General features: G+C 28.5%; 1 protein-coding gene across 1 annotated transcript; it reads right to left on the bottom strand.

Annotated features, from left to right (window-relative positions):
- Positions 1-4,119: 4,119 nt before the first annotated feature.
- LOC124820199 (uncharacterized) lies at positions 4,120-4,924 on the bottom strand. Its single transcript, XM_047291886.2, has 2 exons — positions 4,766-4,924; positions 4,120-4,678 (listed from the first exon to the last, which is right to left on the bottom strand). The coding sequence occupies exons 1-2, from the start codon at positions 4,895-4,897 to the stop codon at positions 4,427-4,429; spliced, it is 384 nt and encodes a 127-aa protein (XP_047147842.1). The 5' UTR covers positions 4,898-4,924; the 3' UTR covers positions 4,120-4,426.
- Positions 4,925-16,587: the final 11,663 nt, after the last annotated feature.

The following is a 16,587-nucleotide window of genomic DNA, read 5'->3' as shown; positions in this document are numbered from 1 at the left end:
TGGAAAAATGAAAAGACAGTAATCGAAATTGGCCATTTGTAGCCAACACAAGAAAGGTGAAAATAGAAACAGAGGCAAAACCAAATTTCCAGAAAAAAAAATATTATACAACAAAAACCTCAAATAAGATAAAATCCATGGTTGTTTTTCTATTGAGAAAGAGTCTAATTCTAGTTGAAACCATTAAAAAATAGATAAAAGCTTTATCGTTAGAGTACATTGAAAGAAAGATAATTTTAAAACAGATTTTTATTTCTATCTTTTATTCTCTTTTGAAATAGTTGGGTTTAACTCATATATAATATTTTTTTTGGTGTTGCTTCCTCCACCACCATCCTATACTTATTCTATCTCCCCACATTATTTTAAATACAATTATATATTTAAGTTAAAAAGATTTTTATTTTTATCATATTTTAAATAATTTGAAATCCTAATTTTACTTTCCCAGCACTCACCCACGAAATTCTCTTCCCTTTTTCCCATTTTCGTTTCACCTTCCCACCTCCCGTACTTCTATTCCTTTTTCTTCCCAGTTTTTTTTTTGGTTTGAAAGCTTCCATTGCCGCCGTGGTGTGAAGGAGCGTCGCCGTCGTGGTGTGGAGGAACATCGAGGAGCGTCCAAAGCATCAACCAGCGTGAGGAAGTATATATCAACGGAAGTGACATCCTTCAACGGATGTCCCCTAATAAAACAAATTCTAAAATAAAAAACGTAACCTTTAAACGGAGGTGTCATCTTCAACGGATGTCAACATCCGTTTAAGGTAAAACGGATGTCATCCGTTTATCCGTTTTTCCTTAAATGGATGTTGACATCCGTTGAAGGATGTCACCTCCATTTAAATGTTACGTTTTTTATTTTAGGGTTTTATTTCAAGGTTTATTCGAATATAAGGAAGCACGACAGACACTGCACCACGAGAGTGACACTTCACCACGAGAGGTTGATTGCTTGATAATTCTTTCCACCACCACCAACCTTTGTAACTTGTAGTATCTCACAACAACGAAAGGAAAAGAGGAAGAAAGAGGAAGAAATATAATATTAAAATGAAAGAAAAGTATTTTACTTATGTAGGGACTAGAATAGGTTATTAGGGACTAGAATAGGTTATTAGTAAAATAGGTTGTGAATGGGTAAAATTAAAAAATAATAACCCTAAAAATAAAATTTTACAGAAGCACAAAATAGTAAAGAAGAGGTGGAGGGAAAAAGGTGTGGTAGTGGAGGAGCAACACCCTATTTTCTTATTTTTCGTTTATTTTACTGTTTCAAGATTGGGCTTGGCCCATTTCACTGTCACGGGCCGTTCCGTTAAATAGCATTATAATTCCAATTTCTAAACAAATGAAATTTGCAAGCAGTAAAATACTTTGTTAAAGTTATCATAAATGTACATATTTAATTTAGAACAAGTTACTCTACATTATAAGTGGAAAGACATAACATGAATGTTAACCTTTTTTTTTCTTTTTATATTGCAAAAAATAATAAAATTATAATAATAAAAGTAAATGTAAATAGTTTTTATAATTTTATTATAGATCATTTTTATTTTTTATAATTAAATTTTTATTATAAATAATTATTTTAGTTTAAAAAAGTGATTAACTATTTTAAAAAAAATTAAATAAAAATGGTTAAATTAAAAGCAAAAGTTAGTAAAATAATTATTTTAATTTAAATAAATGATTATTTATTATAGAGTAAAATTAAAAAAATGTATATAAAAAAGGTGATAATTCCCTATAAATTAATGATTGTTTTGTTCCAATGAATAAATTTAAATACTTATTCACAGTGATTTTAGGTAAACTAAAAAAATTAATTCTGAAATTATAAGCTTAACTTAGTTTTAAGTATATTGAAATTTTGTATACTTTTAATACACTTATACATAATATCATAACTATTATTTATATCTTTTTGTCTCTAATTTATTTGTTGATTAGTTTTTCTTTTCCTCTAATAATTTTTAATCTCTCATGAATGAAAAGAGAAATCCCAAATCGATTAATAAGTCAAAGGGAAAAAAATAGAAGTAATAATTTGGATATTTTAATTGAATAAGGTTATATTAAAAAGTGGGTATAAATTACAACTTATAGGTTATATTAGGTTTAAATCTTATTTTCTAAAGTAACATTAAAGTTTGATTATAATTTATTTTAACGAAGCTTGATATTTATTGATTTAATATTTTATTTGTTGTTAGACCATTTTCTGCCTATTTACATATTTAATCCACACTATGTTTTAATGTAAGACACACGTGTTAAAAATTCCAGGATAATGTCAAATTATAAATAAATAAAAATATTATTTTATAAGATGATTTTGTTAAATTGAATTAGATTTAATATTTACTTTTTAACAACAGTTTTACCATCTTATTAATAAAAGATGTATTTTAAAAGTAAATTATATCAACTTAGGAGGGTTTGATATTAATTAACGTTAAATGGTCATTTATATATGTTGATGAGGTATTGCAAACAATAATTAGGAAGTTTTGGGGTCCAAATTACAATGATAATCTTTTGGAAGGATTCACAAGTGCCCCAATTTAGCATTTGCCCAATTAATAGCCAAAAATGTGGCATCTGCTTGAAAGGTAGAAAGGGATATGGATGGGGCATCTCAAACTCATCAACAAAGTACTTCTTTCTTTTCGTCAATTTACTCATCAAATTTTAGTAAACAGTAACCTCATCAATAAACTCATCAATAAACGATGATAATCTATATTTTTGTGGTAAGTGCTTTTGCTTACAGATCATGTATACATTATAATAAAAACTAAATAACGAGTTTATTACTTTTTACTGTTTTTTTTAACATGCAGTTATACTGGTTTTTTATTTTTTGCATATATATAATAAATGTGAAAAGAAATATAATAATATATGTTTTCATTATACTTATTTTTTTACTGTTTAGATCATCGAGTTATAGATAACAGGTTTTAAAATCTTAGAAGCAACAAAAGGAAATGTATCGAATTATTTGAAAGAAAAGAGTTGTATTAATTCAATCCATTTGGATTGAAAAGATTTGTAATTTAACTTTGGGCTCAAAAGAAGTAGAGAATTTAAAGTAAAAAGTCACCTGAACAAAATCTAACTATTATTCATTACTCTAAATTAATTATTTTTCTGGTAAAGTGTGATGAAATTTAAAAAGCTTTATCAATATATCACATTTTACATAACAGATATATCTAAAAAAAATGTAGTCATGCTGTCTCCACACTACTGGAAAAAAATAATGTTTTCTTTAAGTGTAGTTCTTAAATATTAGTAATTTCTAAATGATTTTAAATGTAACTTAAAAGTAAATATGAAAAAGATAAAAAAAAAAAACAATTACAAAATTATAAAATAAGTCATTGTTGAAAAATCCCAAAGACACTCTCAATGAGTTGAATTACATATAAACAATCTTCTTTGAGATAATTATAAGATGAGCACAGATTTATAAACTAGTGAAATAAATTATAAGTTATGTGAGGTATTACACTTTTACATAGAAAAAAGAAGAACGGTCATGTTTCTAAAATGCAAGCAGTATCTGACTGATTCCAACCACACATGCAACAACATCATTTCAGTTGCAGAAGCTACTGTAACGCAACTGGTTTAAAATAGCTGCTAGCAACTGTTTTGAACCAATTTCTTTATAAAGATCTCTAGAAAAGGAAAAAAAAAGGAGTTAATTCATGTATAAATTAATTTATTTATATCTTAATTTTAGGTTAAGCATGAGCTAAACATGCCTTAAAGAGTGAATCAAACATTCGCAGCCTGTTTAAGAAGGAAGTCAAAGATTCCTCTCATTTCAATGGTCTCTTTCAAGTGCTGCAATTATCATCAGCTTCAATCCACCTCCTATAAACACAATTTTGAGGATCTTGTATGCTTGTGTACCTCTCTCTCTCTCTCTTGTCACAGTTCTTATGATTTCAGCTTTACATATATACAACATATTTGCGAATGATGATATATATATATAGCAATGATATGGAAAACAACCCATGAGATGAAGAATGGTTGGGCAGGCACGTGCCCACATGGGAAAATTTCTCATTTCCCTAACATTTAGGACACGAGATCACATGTGAAGTTCCATGTATGCATGACAATGAAATAACAATGAAATAACAATGAAATACCAGTGCAGTCCTTTTGATAAACAACTCATGACTACATAATTAAACTACTGCTGTTACAAATCTATGTGTAACACAAATTATGAAATAGTTATAGCTTCTTTAACTAAAGGTTTAATTCACTCTTCTTGGGAATGGACTCAGTTTTGAAAGCTAAAATGAAGAGAAAGTTACACGGATATTCGATGATGCAATTATTTTTCTCTGAGGGGTAGGTAGCATTATATAGCATACTAGTGGTAGTACATAGGATGCTAGTTGCGATTGGAAGTGGTGGTATGGTCAGTGGTAGTAACTGGGTATTTCTTAGCATTCTTGAGTATTTTTGTCAGAGCTGCTTGTCCAAGATCTAGCCCACAAACATCTGCAAGACGCACTAGATAAAGCAAAACATCAGAAAGCTCTTCCTCTAAGTGCTCCTTATCATCACTACTCCAATTGGGTAACCCCTTTGCAACCTCTCCTTTCCACTGGAATATCTCAGACAGCTCTCCCACCTCTCCAACCTGCATAATAAGCATAGAATATGTTCATTAATTAACTTTGTTAAAGAAATTAATTTCGGTATCATAACAACACATTCTGGGACTTACAAGAGCTAAAAGAAGGTTTCTGGGACTGTGATATTGTTCCCATCCTCTTACTTGAGCAAACTCAGCAAGCCTTTTGCTGAGTTCCTGAAGAGAAACATCTCTTTTTCTAGGAAATCCATTAGAGTACTCCATTTTTTGTAAGAAAGGGTTGTGTTTGTTTGTTTGGTTGATCCAATAGTGTTGCGTGCATGTCCAATTTATAGACAACATGGGGGAGTGGGGCTAGAAGATAGAAAGAAAAAGAGAGAGAGAATGAGAAATATTCGCATTTCCTTTCTAACTAATATATGCACTAACTGGTGTAGTGGAGGGACACTTGATTGGTTTTTTCTGTAGGACAGTAATGATGGAGGTGGTGGCATGGCAGATATGCCTCTATCTTTACATCCATGACTTGAAATCACTTACCTACACCTGAAAAGTTGTATTCTAGCTCAAATTTCAATATAGCTATTTTCTCTGATCCTCTTATATACTCTTCTACATATCTCTATAGAATCTAGCACTCCAGTTTATTTTCTACAAGAATCCAGTTTGGATTTATCTTCTTGCATGCCAACTTCATGCCTTGTAAATTTTCACATAGGAAGATTCTGTCTCTTTTCTCTTGCGCATGGATTCAGTGTGGACACACAAACATCATCTCAGTTACTCGTCTGCTTTATTGCGATTCCTATAGAGAAAATATATGCAAAATCTAATCTATCCAGAAATTGTCTCTAAAATTCATTGCAAGGACACGTCACGGATACGATACTATCTGTGCTTTATTTGCAGGGAGAGACACAAATGACCATAATTGCATAGTTTTTTTACATTCTCATCCAGTTATAAATTATCAAGTGTAATATATAATATCCACGTTTCCTATGTCCTTATATTTCCATGAACTTATTACAAAGTTAGTACTCGTGTAACAAATTCAATTATAAGAAAAAAAATCATATGCGAAGCATAAAAGGAATAAATTCTCAATAATTTAAAATCAATTAATAAACATATGTAAAACATGATCAGAATCAAGGTGATTCATTTTAAAACACTAGTGATATTATTTATAATTTATAGTTTGTAGAGAAATTTTTTGGAAGGATATACCGATTTTCCCTGACGGAAATGAGGGAGGGAGCTAGCATGCCCCTGAGATGCTTTTCAGGTTATTGTAATGACCTGGAGTTTGTGCTTGTCCTCACATGTTTGTCTCTTGTGTAAGAGCTTAGTTGATTGTTTGATAATAAAAATGGTATGTCTAAAATAAAGAATGAATATTTTATCATTTAAATATAAAATTTATAAATCAAAAAGGTTAATTATTTAAATTTCATTTTTGTCTTATTAGAAATTATTTTAATATAAGTTTCTTGTTACTACCTTTCATCTTAAGTTAGTTTTAAAAAGTTTTGCATGCATAGAAACCAAGAGTCTTGTATGTGGTCCTTCTATAATAAGATATATTAGTTCATTATTATAAGGATATATTTAAATTATTAATCATATTTTTTTGTGTACAAATTTCACTTTATTACTAAGTGATAAGAAAAGTTTGAAGCTTAACTTTAAAATAAATAAACTTTATTAAGTAATGAAAATTATTTATGTTTGGATGTGAATTTGACACTTTTTTACCACACATGATATTGGTGGGACGAAGATAATTTTTCTCTTGATGTTAACATTATTTCATTTCTCCAAAATCAACTTTCATTTTATTTAAACAGAGATGACCATTAAAATGATGATGACATTAAAGAGAAAAACAATAATATTAGTATGATATAATTATTTTTAAAATATTTACTTACTCATTTGGTTGAATTTTTAAAATTATTTTTAACTTCCTTTCATTTTATTTGTTTTTTTTCTTTATTTTTTGCAATTTTAATGTTAGACAAGTATAGATATGAATATGAAAATAAATTTGAAAGTAAAAGAATACAATCTTCATGTTGGAAAGCTACTAATGTTTTATTGGTTAAAGTTTATTTGTATTTTAGTAGCTACAATAATATTGTTTTATTTTTAAATATTGATAGACACCAATAAAATATTGAACAGGTAGGATTTTAAAGCTAATGAGAGAAACTACAAATCTTGAGCGATGAAAAACGTAAAACCACGTCATATCATGTTCTAGTATAAAAAAGTACTGATGAAAAATTACAAAAAGGAGCCATGAATATGATAGTTTCATTATTTTCAGTTTCTCTGAGAACTGTTCAACACATTTATAAACGAGAAAAGAAAGTAAGATGTATGATATATCTACCAAAAAGCTAAAAGCACAAGTTGCAGATGGAAACAAAAGTAATAACTTTTCTTTTTCTGGAAAACTACCTTTTATTCTAATTATTTATGTTTTTCATTAGTTTCTTTAAAACTTTTTCAAACAAATCAAATTCACGGTTAGCCTTGTCATATCATCAAGGAAAGTAAGTTTTTAATGTCAAATTATTAAAATTATGTTAAAACACATAAACCCGTAACGTCTGGATAAATATGATTTAATGATACATTATTATTGACAAATAAAAATTTATCAATAAAATTATTATCAGTAAACTTTACTAATAAATACAAACACTAGTTACTAAGTACTAACAATCATAAATCTATTGATAAATATTTATTAGTAAAAATTTGCTATAAATCTATTTATAAATACTTGTTAGTAAAAATTTGCTAGTAAGATCTGTCCATAAAATACATGATTGAATCTTTTCTTCTTTTTTTCCTTATTTTTTTTATTAAATTATTATTTTTTCTCTTCGCCGTGGCCGCCGCCTAAAAAAAACCTCTTTAAAGATAGTGCGAGAGACATGTTGGCGTAAAGAAAATGTGAATTGGGGTAGCAATGACATGATAATGTTCAACCCAAAATTTCACCACCAGTGAGGGAGACATGTCCCTTCACTTCTCAAGACTTTAGCCTGAAAATCACCTTTTAAAAGTTGTTAAAAATATATTTCAAATTTAATTTAACTTCATCGATTTGAAAAATAATTTTTTTTTTCACTTATATATAATAAGTTTATTTTATTGTTGATCAATATAGATCTCTTACACGATAAAAATGTTAACAAATCTAAAAAAAGTATATGATAAACATCGTTTTTTAGATATCATATAATTAATTTCTAAATTACATACAAGAAAAATCCATGTCTAAGGATTATATTTGACAAAAAAAAGAAATTCTTAATGAGTAACATTAATTACTTGTTTAGATTATATCTATGGAAACATTTTTTAAAAGTGGAGTGGGATTTATGGAAAACACACAAGCATGTTGTATCTTGTTCCTTTCTTTCTTCAATTTCTTTTGTTGGGTTACTTTTATTATAAACTTGAAGAGAAAAGTAATTTTACTTTTTGTCCGTTGAATTTAAGTGGTGGGAAGACATTGTAGAGTGGCAGTGTTTGGAATTGGAAAGCAATGATTTGAGGCTAATAATGGCTCAAATTACAATGAAAAACCCAAAACAAATTCCCTCCGCAAATTTATTCTAAAGTACACCACAACCACTTAGCTATAGTCACCCCAAAAGCCTCTCTTCATCTCACTCCTTCCACATGCTTTGCTTATGGAGTACTCAAACTTTTCATTTAAATATATTTTTATTTTTTATTTTTTAAAATTATTTTTAAAGATAAAATTATAATAGAATTTCAAGCTTTAATATCAATGATATCTTCGATGCAGTGATTGATTTTATTAATATTATATTATCTGTCAGAACATTATTTATTTTTTAAAATATTGAAAATAAATACCAAGTGAGATTATGAGATAAAATTGATATTGAAATGAAAAGAAATAAAAATTATTGAAGCTATTTTATTGGATAAACATATTTCAGTTAAGAAGCCAAATAAATTAAAATAAAGACTATTAAATTAGCTCGATTCTTTGTTATTTTTAATTTAAGATAAACCATGCTTTATGTATTATCATAGATTTTGTTATGAAAATACAACTTAATGAATAAAGTGCTACCCATTTGTTGGGGCCCCAGACATCATCCTTGCACTATGTCCATCGTGGAGTGAAGCAAAGTGATTCATAAAAATATATTTATTACAAGTAATTTTTTCATAATTCTGATGAATTTTATAATTTAATCATTTGATTTATTTTGAGAATATATTTAAGCAAAGTGGTTCTTAAAGATATATTTTTCATAATTCTTATTAAATTTATAGATAAAGCTTTAAAATGGTCGTGTTTCAAACGTGTTTCTTTCCTTTAAATTGGGTCTTTTATTATCAATTTCATAAACTAAGTTAAATGACTAAATTCATCTTAATAGTTTATTTTATGAATAAATTCATCTTAATAAGAGTTTTAATTATCTTTATTCATATAATTTGATTTGTGAGAAATTCAAATTTGTAGTAAGGAGTTCTATATATATTGGGTGAAGATGAGTATATAAAGATAAAAATCCACAAATTTATTATATTAAAATTTTGAATTGAAGGCAATATAAAAGTCTTTTATATATAAAATGGTTCACAATTGATTGGATTCATAATTTTCACTATTTCTATCGGTTGAGAGTAAATGTACCATCAATAAACAACATTATCATGTTTAAAAATCATCTTAATAATAAATAAATAAGATAATAATATAAATATATACAAAATTTCATTTATATATCAATTGTCCATAATTTGACCACAAGTGCATTCATACTTTTCAAAACAAGAATTTAATTCAAATATCACAACACTCTACTATAATACATTATTATAAGAAAAAAGGTTTTTGATTTAAGACAAGAAATATCATGAACTTAAAATCTATTATATATAGTTATCAACATTCACTTACTATCTTATTTTAAACGACGACGTGAAACTTTTCAAGACATTATTTTCATGTGTTCAAAACTACTGTTAACAAAAAAGTAATCTAATAACTTGTTATATGAATACAAACCTCCTACATAAAACACTTTTAATATTTAATCATATTCGAAAATTAATTTTAGAAAAATTAATATTATTTGTAATTCAGGAAAAGTAATTGTATAATTAAATAGTTGATAATGAAAACCTACTGATTCCATATTTACTATACTTTATTTAGCAAAAGAAAGTAATATTTTTGTTTTAAAACCACATGAAAGTCATTTCTCTCATTTTTAAAAGGCTTTATATTTTGCTAGCAATCTCACTAATAGAGTATGGTGCAATGTTGAAAGCTATGGCTACATTTTAGTCTTACCTTTCATAATAACATTACCACTTTCCTAGTGAGGCGAGGCCACACGTTTCTTTCACATGCATACAATACAGTTTAGTACATTAGCAGCTATATATGATCGTCTGAGCCAACATGGAAAGAGTTCAAACTATATTCCAAAGTAATCCTAGAACATAGAAAAGTCTGTGAAACTCCCTGCGCATGTAGCTCTACATGTATTGTTACTTTATTTTCATCAGTTCCAAAAGAACTTTTATGTGCTTTCCCTAAAAACTATTAGACCAAGAGCCATGCTGCTAATGTTATCCAAATTGTCCTTCGTTTTAACATCATCAAGATTTTGCCTCTTAGCTGCATCCATAGTTATTTATTAACAAGACAGGGGTAGGTACGTATGTTCCTCCTCACTTTTTCATTATTATTACAAGGGTAGGTGCATCCATAACTATTATTACAAAGATAACTCAATTATGCAACAGTACATTTGGTACACTGTATTGTCGAGAAAATATGAATTTATGGTACATAATCAATTACAACATGGAACTTAGGAGGACTTTGGAACACATCCTATATTATTTTGAAGAAAACATCCTATATTACTGCAATCCCTTTGTTTCTTGTGCAATGTGTTAATTAAAGGTTTAGTGTTCATGCAGTAAAGTGAAAGGTTATAGAAGATCCATAAAGCAGGATCTTGAGAAGCATATTGTGATACACAATTATAAAAGACTTTACTATGAGCACCAAAGTGAGGAAGGGATGCGGTGCATGAATCTGAAAAGGGAGGGGTTAATAGCTACCGTCTTTTTGGTTCCTATAAAACTCAATCATCACCAAGCTACTCCTTATTTAGTCATCGTGGTGTTGTTGGTCGAAAGCCAGCATAGTACTTTCCCCAGGCCTCACATAAAGTTGGAATCATATCACTTCATTGCTCCCTCACCACATTAAATTTTCACTCTTAAAGTTCCTCTAATCTTCTTAATATTGTATAAAAGAATATAATTGAAGTAAGTAGTTCAGCAGTCGTAATAAAAATAAAAACCAGTTTGAAATACATGTCTTTCATTTAAGAAAATTAAATGTAAAAAAAAAATACATGTGAACTGGATTCTCTTAATGCCAAAGTAAATTTTCATTATCAATGCTGTCTTTCTCAATCAATTCTTACTATTATTGTAGTTGTTTGTCAGATTCTTTCTTTTTAATTTGCAAACGTAATACCCTAAAAATTAATGTATTAACTATACTATAAAATCATCAAGTTTTTACAACCTAAAATATGCCAAATACATAATAGTAAGAATTGATTTTGATTGGAAATGAGAAAGTTGGGAGAACCACATCATAATAGCTGAAAGTTATTGTTTGAAAACTCGGGACCTTATAATTGGATCCAAACAGGAACAATAAACTTCAAGATACAATACTAGCAAACCATAACCATAGATAAGTCCTTGCATCCCTTTGTTTAATGGAACTACTTGTTCTTGCTCTAAAACTCTTACTGCAGCAGCTCCAGCCAAGGCAGCTATATTCCTTTTTAAATTTCTCAAACCAGCTTCCCTAGTATATCTGTGAATGACAAGCTTCACATTGCCTACATCAAAATAGCCCTTAATTAGATTTCTATACAAATTTGCTTTCTAGGAACACAAAATGGTATAGGAAGTATTTCAGTTGAGATTATCCTTTTATAGTAATTTCAGTTCAGACTATTATGCTACATACGATTTCATTAGTTTAATAGCATCCTTAAGAACAATGACCATGTAGAAGGAAAGAATGCAATCACAGGGATTAGTAAAAGAAAGACTTCAGATATTCAATCAAAACATAGAAAGCAAGATTAGCAAAAGAATGACTTTAGATATTCAATCACTAAATGTAAGATAACACCAACACATAGAAACCGGTAATTTTTCACAATACCGAAGACTGAAAAGATATTTGCAGCTATGGATACTATCAAAATCAATTGTTCGCTCGTACATTTACAATACCATGTAAACTAATAATTCTTCGTATGTTTGTCTTCTTATTCCTTTTCCCTGAATAAGAAGAAACTTTGTATGTTTCCGAAACTATTTTTGTATAATATAAAACATTCGCTACCTCTGGAATATGAAGAAACTCAGAACTCAATCCATGTTGGTCTAAAACTCTTGGAATCAAATGTTGCATAGCTATATATATGGAGTTTTTCCTAAGGTGTGTATCCAGGAAGCTCAATTACTTTAATCCTATCGGTGGAGGAATGAGTCTAAGTTTCATATTTGATAGAAATGATAAATGAGAGTATTCATATAAAGGTGAAGACATATTAATTTATTATCTTAAAGTTTTAGGTTGAGAGTGATGTTAATTCTTTGTGTGGTTGGACTCATCTTTTATTGATATTGTATTTCTCCAATAAACATCATTCTCAATAATCATGTCCCATTAAGATAAACAATTATACCAATATATAAGAGACTCATGAAGACTTGCCTTAAGATTTTGGATTGAAAGTGATGTGAATCTTTTACGTAAGATTTTGACAAAAAAGAATAAAAGAAATAAGAATAATGAAAATTAATTGAGAAAATATTACTATTTTTAATTAAATTCTTGAAATAAAAACTTATTTTATATTATTATTGTATTATGATAAAAGTAAATGATAAGAATTTGATATTCTATTCGTTGGAAGAAAAATATATGATATTAAAAAGATAAAATTAAAAAAAAATTGCAAATATACCAAATAAATTAACTAAAAATCACATTTTTTTTTCATTTTTTTCATATCTTTCTGTATATATCATTTGTATTCCAAAAATTCAACTACAACTTTTTCTTGAATCAACATTTTCTTGAATCAACATTTTCGTCATTCCTCTCAACCCTTACTTACCTCATCTTCGTCGTTCCTCTCAACCCTTTCTTTTTCATCTTTCTCACTCTAACATTTTCTCCGTCATCCATATTGTAGTCTAACATGTTTAACCGCGAGTGTTTCTGATTTTTTTTCGAGGCCAATTACCAATTCTTTCGGATGTCATTATGCTTGTGAAAATTAGATAAGATAAAATTAGATAAGACAAAAATTATAAAATCAAAACTCATTAAAAATCATTTTTTTAAGAAATGATTTAAAGCGAGTGTTTCTGGTTTCAATTGGGGCTACCGTAGGGATGAGAGAGAAAATGTTGGAGTGAGAGAGATGAAAGAGAAAGGGTTGAGAGGAATGAGGGAGGTGAGTAAATGTTTGTGGGTTTCTTGCTTTTTTTTAGTTGAGAATGAAAATTATTCAAATATCCTTGACTTTAAAACTTAGAGTCCATAATATATGAGAGTATTTTTGTGTACTAAAACTCGGTACACATTGTTAAAATGTACCGACTGAAAAAAGAGCGTACGCAAGTTAACAATAATCGATACCCAATAATTCTTATAATTATTATTTAATCAACTATAAAATTTTAATTAAGTTCTTAACTTGTATTTTATACTACTATATTAACTTGTTCAACTAATTCTTTAAATATTTTTTATTTTTTTTTCCTCAACTTATTTGAATTATGATAATCGATGGATTTTGTTTTATACAATGATGCATCGTGTCATTTCAAGTTGAGAAAAAAATTATGTAAACTTGTCAAAATTCTAGATGACAAATGTTTCAACTTAATCTATAGAGTTAGAATTGATGTAACAAAATAAACGTAAACCATAAAGGCTTTATTAATTAGATGTCCAATTTAAAAAATAATTGTTGATATTCGAAACATATAGATTTATAAAATTGTTTAAGTTTTAACTGATTGAAGCAAGTTATAAAAGATTAAACATGCAACAATAACAAACTTTCTATCTAAATTTCATTCAAAAATAACATTTCGGAATAAGACAATAACAATTTCTAACAATAGCCACAGTAATGTTTGTAATTTAAGTTTCTGGTTAGAAATGGCAAAAAAATAAACGTCCCCAATAGATAATTTTTTTCACATATAAGATATATATAATATATATATATATATATATATATATATATATATATATATATATATATATATATATATATATATATATATGTCTTACTTCTATTTGATATAAATTAATATTGAATACATTTTTTATCTATTGAATCTTAATATATCATGTACCTTATAAATTGACAACTTTTTTTTCTCTTTATTTGCATATAAATTAATGGTGAATATTTTAAGCGCACATGAAACACTTCTCAAAACAATTCGTCGTCTAAGTTGAGAATAGTTCATGTTTGGTGTTTATCTGGGCTAAAAGAATCACATACTGTTGACAAAAAAACTTACGAGAGGAAGACAAATTTAGTTCAAAATGACCGAATGAAAAAGATATATAAGTATTACCATTAATACTTATTGAAATTAACATTATCCTTAAATATTTATAGTGATTGGTATTATTACCAATGCTTCATATAATTCACATTATTAATATTTCGAGTAAATAGTGTAAGAATATGAAATATTTCGAGTAAATAGTGTAAGAATATGAAATTTTGAATATTTGAGTTAATAATTGTTTTTAAAATAATGAGACCGGATATTTTAATTTTAAAATAATTTAATAATATAAAGAAAAAAATTTTAAACTCGTTTCATTATCTAAAACACTTGTCTCGTTATCTAAAACGCTTGCCAAATTCATCCAACAATATGTGATAGTTCTATTTGAAGTAAGGGAAGCTAGTATTTTTCTTTAATTTGAATTATGAAATATGTTGATGAGTGATATGATGATATGATTAAAAACTTGTAAATTAAGATGATTATTGTGGTGAGAATTGCGTTTGAAGGAGAATGATTAATTGTATGATTGCTTGGAGCTTTGTATAAATTATGTGTTGACTTGTAGAATTCTTGTGAATGTTGTTGGTGTGATTGTATTGGTGTTAATTCTGGTTGAAATGTTAAAGAGGAAGAAGTTAGTAGAGTTATGGGTCATTTTTGGATAAAAATGGAGTTTTGATAGGTGAATTTTAGAATTTCTATTCTAAGGTGAGAATTTGTGGTTTAAAACATGTTATTTGGTCATTTGAAACTTGTTTAGACTTTTAGTTGAGAAAAAAAAAATATGATGTTGTGTTGGTAAACATGTAAATAAGTTAAGTTCAAGTTGTTTTTGGTCTATTTTAGAGGTTTTTAGTAGTGAGTTTTCAAAGTAAGTGGGATGAAGTCAAGTGGAGTGTTTGGGGTCTGCTATTAGGTCATTCCTGACTTGGTCAAACCCCTAAACAGTTAATTATGGGTTAAAAGTAGTAGATTTGAGTTATGGTCTATAGGTTGAAGTCTTAGTTGGTCTAAGTTAGAATTCCATTTCAAAATGAGTTTAGTTTTGGTTTTAATTGAATCATACATGCTTGGATAGGTCAGTTGTAGTTTAAAATATCAAATGGAAGTGATAAAATTTGATAAAAGTACCTAAGAGAGGTCAAGTAAGGTTGAGAGGGTGTTTTTGGTGATGTTTTGGTGTTCTGTAGATTATGCAGAGTCGCTGGACAAGCAAGTGGCTCGCTAGGCAAATAAGTGGAGTGTTTTCCAAAGATTTTTCAAGGCTGGGTGAATAAGCTCACTTAGCCTACAAAACTCATTGTTTTTGAACTCGCTGGAAGAGCTAGTGAGTCGTTGGACGAGTTTAAGGAAGTTTTGACAGGGAGTTCCAGGGGCTGGGTGAGCCAGCTCGCTCAGTTTGGGAAGCTTGTTGTTTTGCCTCTCGTTGGGCGAGTAGAGGCTACTCGTTGGCCAAATGGGTGGAGGTTGTTTGGTAGTTTTTTTTTCTCTTTCCCATATGTACTTGGATTTATATTAGAGTTGTCAAAATGGGTTAGAACCCACGAGCCAACCCAACCCACCATGGATTCAGGCTAGGTTGGGTTTGAAAAAAATGTCATTTTTTGATACGGGTCAATTTTCAACACGGCTCACATGGGTTAAACCTGTGGTAAGCCAGGTTGGCTCACCAACCCACCTAAATTATTTTAATTATTTATTATTTTGTGTTTTAATATTATCAGTTAACACTTTTTTATTGTAGTGTAGACGGGGATAAAGAAAAAGATGTTTCAAGAGAGAAAAATATTATGGATTTATCCATTCAAAACTCTAATATTATAAATAGATGAGTGACACAAAAATGATTAATTTTAGGTTTAATATTTCAGTAGGCCCATTTTTTCGTCTAGGCTCTCAAATAGGTCCCTTATTTATTCAGTGTCTCAATTGAGTCCTTATTTTTGAAAAATTGAAACAAACAGAGGCTTGCTGTCAAATTGGACAAACGTAGTTTAAGAGGTCCTTACGTGACATGCTGATAGTATTTTCGCCTAAGCTAAACTTTCTCGCCTAGGCGAGATATGCAGAAAACTTAAACACAAGTTTTGTTGATATATTCGTTTTGTTATGATGCAATAGATGATGTTAAAGTGAGCTTGTGAATGAAAACTCAAATAACAATGTATTTGACTATCTTGAATGAATGAAGTTGTGTTATATTCAGTTTACTGTTTGGCTCTCTTGGTAGTTGTTTCAAGGTCGAATTTCATCAAAGTATACTCTGTTGTGTAATCCATGAAAATGAG

This window comes from Vigna umbellata, chromosome 1 (assembly GCF_029865625.1).
Source record: "Vigna umbellata cultivar VRB3 chromosome 1, Vumbellata_1.0, whole genome shotgun sequence".
NCBI classification, from domain to species: domain Eukaryota; kingdom Viridiplantae; phylum Streptophyta; class Magnoliopsida; order Fabales; family Fabaceae; genus Vigna; species Vigna umbellata.
This window is presented reverse-complemented; position numbering and strand designations above follow the sequence as displayed.

Excerpts from the sequence above, each read along its gene's own strand:
- LOC124820199 (XM_047291886.2), bottom strand. The coding sequence starts at position 4,897 with ATGGAGTACTCTAATGGATTTCCTAGAAAAAGAGATGTTTCTCTTCAG. Across the intron at positions 4,679-4,765 it reads GAAACCTTCTTTTAGCTCTT|GTTGGAGAGGTGGGAGAGCT; the intron begins GTAAGTCCCAGA and ends CTTATTATGCAG.